This window comes from Parasteatoda tepidariorum, unplaced genomic scaffold, assembly GCF_043381705.1.
Source record: "Parasteatoda tepidariorum isolate YZ-2023 unplaced genomic scaffold, CAS_Ptep_4.0 HiC_scaffold_2958, whole genome shotgun sequence".
NCBI lineage: Eukaryota > Metazoa > Arthropoda > Arachnida > Araneae > Theridiidae > Parasteatoda > Parasteatoda tepidariorum.
In genome coordinates, this window is record NW_027261621.1 from 483 (window position 1) to 4985 (window position 4503).

The 4503-nt window shown below is 28.3% G+C and overlaps 1 protein-coding gene across 1 annotated transcript; it reads right to left on the reverse strand.

Annotated features, from left to right (window-relative positions):
- Nucleotides 1-641: 641 nt before the first annotated feature.
- On the reverse strand, nt 642-3696 carry LOC107450563 (estradiol 17-beta-dehydrogenase 2-like; the record flags this gene model as incomplete). The annotated part of the gene is made up of 3 exons (XM_043057273.2): nt 3335-3696; nt 1197-1409; nt 642-824 (listed from the first exon to the last, which is right to left on the reverse strand). Coding segments are annotated over exons 1-3 (619 nt in total), but the record flags the coding sequence as incomplete, so codon positions are not given.
- Nucleotides 3697-4503: the final 807 nt, after the last annotated feature.

The window sequence follows — 4503 nt, forward strand, 5'->3', positions numbered from 1 at the left end:
TAATGTAAAAAAGAACAGTGCATTAAATTATCAGTAAAGTTGCTTGATAGGAAAAAAACAATTATTCTCAGAATGGTATAAAAAATTTGTAAAAGTATATAACGATCTTTAGTCCCCACCTTAATGCAAAGAAAACACTAGATATTTAAACCCTTAATCAAAGTTCAAAATTATGAAAAAATATGTTGGTTCTCGAAAAAAAAGTTAAGTCCTGATTCACAAATTGCAAGCGAAAAAAAAACTGGTTTTTGTATCTGTTTATCACGCAGAAATGTAACATTTAAGCTCCGTTTTTACCAGAATCGAAACAGCTAGATTGTCCAAGGTAGGAAGAAAAAGAAAAGCATTTAAAGCTATAATAAAAAATTTTGACTTACCTTAGGCATCAAGCCACGCAATTAAAAAAAAAAAGTTTCAAGAAATGAATTTTACTAAATAATAACATAAATAATCCATTTGCGCCTTTTTAAAAGACTTACTTTTGTGTCAGAATCAATGTAAAGAGGTAATTTTGTAAAGGGAGGAACACTATCAGCCGAAGCCAATTTGTTAAAAATTTAAAAGAAAAAGGTAAATTTCTACTCAATATTTCAAAAGCATTTTTAAATAAATGAACTCTTAGAAATAGAAATCATACTTACCACCAATACTTGTCAAATTGACACATCTGCCTTTTGACTTTCTCAACAAAGGTAAAAAGGCTTTGGTGACTCTTAATGGACCGTAAGTATTAACTTCAAGACAAGTTTTAAAATCTTGCAGTGGAGCTATTTCAACAGGAAGTCCTTTAAAAATACCAGCGTTGTTGACGACGGCCCAAAGCTCTGAAAAGCAAAACGAGATGAAAGTTCTGGATTAAGGAAGTAGTAAATGCAATAGTGAGATTGCATTTTTAATCTTCCAAATAAATTAATATCCTAATTTACTTATCAATAGAAGCACAATCTTAAATCATTTTTTGTGACAGACTTATGAAAGTATACTATTTGGAAACCATACATAGAATAATGTAAAATCTTCAGGAAGGACAAAAAATTTTGCTGATTTTTTTTAAACTTCTTAAATGTTTTGGTACATGCCTTATAGTTTTCTTTATGATTGGGTTTTGTTAATTGATGCCAATTTAATTATTATTTACATACAAAAATCGTGTATTCAGGTAGCAATAAAAAAGAAGAATGTGTACATTTACTTGCCTGAAGTACTCAGGTTTTCTTTAACGAATTCTAACGCAGCCTGAACACTGTTTTCCTTCGTAACATCCATTTCTAAAACGTGCAAAAGACTGGAACATTTATTCTTGAAATTCTGAACTCCTGGATCAGATGGTGAAAGACAACTTGCAAACACATGGTAACCTAGTGAATCTAAGCGAATAGCAAGTGCCTGACCAAATCCTCGATCACAACCTATAATAAAACATTGATGATATTTTTTGATGAGTTTTAATATCCTTGAAGTGGTATTTTCAATCCACAAAAATATTTTCAAGAAAATCTCTTTTATATTTTTTTATTCAAGAAAATCTCTTCCTGACTAAATGTTTGAAAAATACCCTAAATAGATTTAGAACATCTAAAAGTTCTTTAAGTATGTAAAAAAAGGTTACATATTATCATTGTAGTTCTTAAACTGTAAATACCTTTTCCCCATTAAACATTTTAAAACTGGTATCACGATAATCTCATTGATTATTTCTGAGATTATACCTATTTATTGAGATAACTATCGTACCCTAACCATGAACCGTGATAGCACGATGGTTAAGGCAATCGATGCTAAGGTTATCTGCCATTAATAGAACTGAGAATTACTTAAAGTCAATCTAGCTGAAATCAAGTTAAAGTTTTTTTTTTCTTTCCTTTTTTTTAAAAAAAAATTCTATGATCCATATCAATCAATAGAGATCTTAGCGTATAAGTATAAACTAGATATGTTGACCTTCAAACTAATCGTATAATAATAATAATAATCCATGAATTCGTTTGAGCCCTTTGATTGATGGATTGATGCATGATTGAAGGTAGTATAAAATTTTGTGTAAAATTTTGCATATCTTACAAGTCAAAATTCTTCCGTACAATATTAAATTAAATAATAAAAGCAATTATTGAAATAATTTTTTTCACAGAATCAACTAAGGATAAATGAGTTTTGTTATTGAGTGCAAAACGTTTTAATTTCGCTTAAATAGTTTTCATTATATGTAGAAATACTTAAAGGGTGAAATTAACAGCTGTTCCCAAATAGTGTTCCGCGGAACTCTAGGGTTCTGCGAAAGGGTCGCAGAAGTTCCGAGAATTATGATATCTTTCAACCAGCTTTGATTTTCTAAACCTTAAAGTAAATAAGTAAATTTATATACAATTAAAATCCATTATTTATTTAATTTTTCGATAATTTTTATGAAATTATTCAAATGAAATGCTTGTAAAGAAACAAATTTAAAAACAATGGTTTTTCCAATAACAATATAAAGAATAAATTATGAAGATATATGGATTTATGAAAATTCCACCAGTATTTAGCATTGAATAAAAATTACTGAATTCAACAATGAATAAGTATGTTTTTCTGATAACCATTTTCAACTCTTATTTTTATACGGTTTTAATTTTATTGAAAGTCATATTTCACCCCCTCCATTTTTAATTCATGTATGCGCTAGATCTAAGTAAGAACGAGGCAAGATGCCACTACAGACCTGTAACTGTCTGACGCAAAATACAGTTATAAAACTAACATCGGTAAAACAAGACGATGAAAAAATTTAACTTTTCATTTATTCACTAAATATTATCAATCTAAATGTTCATTAAATATTTTCAGTTAATAAAATTTAGATCCTAACACGTTTTCAAAAAAATTAATAGTCTTTCGTTATGTGCCCACAATTGCGAATGAAATTTATTCGTTAAAATTCGGATTACGTTGAGATAAAGTCGATCATTTAGGGTTTCACAGCTGAAAAAAATTGGAACCACCGGTATAAGATATTAATTTTTATTACTTTTATTGGTATAGTTTATCTAAACATCCGACCGCTCGCCAAATGAAACTCTAGTAATCAGATTTTTCAATAAAAATTTAAATCTGAAAAAATCGAAAAAAAAAGAGAAATGTTTAGCCAGAAAAATTACTTTTTTGTGTTTGATTTTGTAACTTATTTAGTAAGTGAAAATACGATCATTCGAGCAAAAGTTATTCCTTCTTATTCGGCTCACTGTAAAGTTTCCAAACTGAAGGGACGCATATTTCTTCTCTCTTCTTCTTTGCTTCAAGTTGGGTCAACATGAAGATTTTTGTACGATTTTAGCAATAAAATTGAAATTACCTGTGATTAGAACAGCTTTTCCATCCGGCTGAACTCGATCATTTAACCATTTTGTTTTGGTAAATCGAAAGGTGAGCCATCCGATGAGAGCTGCAGAAGCTAATGCCATTCCACAGTTAATGGACTCAATTATAAAACTTGGGCAGACATGAAAAAGAGTACGAAGGACAAGAAATGTACAAATAAAATGTACGACGACAACAAGTACGTAATTTGAATTCATACTTTATAAAGAAAATTTATTTTAAAATAAGAAATAACTTTCAAATTTTATACATATTAAAGAAAATCATTCAAAAGGTAAAAAATTCTACAAGAAAATAAATAATGTTTAGGAAACGTTAACTTGTATCGAGCTCTTATCTAATTTTGGAAATAAAGATTTGATCAAAGGTCTTTTCTGTTATCATTTATATCATATTTAATTCTAATCTGAGGGAATTGCCGATAGCTAATAAAAGCTAAAAAAAATGAAATAAACAATTATGGGCATCATTAAAGGAAATTTTTTTCAAGACCAAATTTATTCAGAATAAATTTATTCTGAATGCAAATTTAGTCATTACTCATCATTCATAACACAAATTTATGCAAAGTTTTGAATAATGATTGATGAATAAATTCATTAGTCATGACTAATTTTTCTGAATAGAATTTTGAATAACCAACGAAAAATGCAAGCATTATGCCATTTTCACTGCAAGTTGATCGTCAATTACAGTTACCGATTACAAATGTAATTAATTTTAGATAATATTCAACTACTTGCAATAATCATGATTACAAGTAATCACAGTAAAAAATAATTATGATTTCTTATTACAAGCTGTTATGATTATTTATAATCGCAACAAAAAGTGATTACAGATATTCAGAATTAGAAATAATCAAGCCCTGGGGTAGAAAACTATCAGGACTGCTTGTAATCATGAAGTAAGACTAATAGAATCATAGTAAGAAAGCATAACTACAAGTTATCATAATCTGACAATTACAGGTAATTTTAAATCCAGGAAATTGTGATTTATATGATTACAACACAATTTGTAATCATATTTTCAAGTGGGTGTGATTACATTGTAATAGGGATTGTAGGCAATTGAATACTTTTAAAACAATTCATAAATTGTATATGTAAATGAATTTTTTAGTTTACTACTGTTAACCGA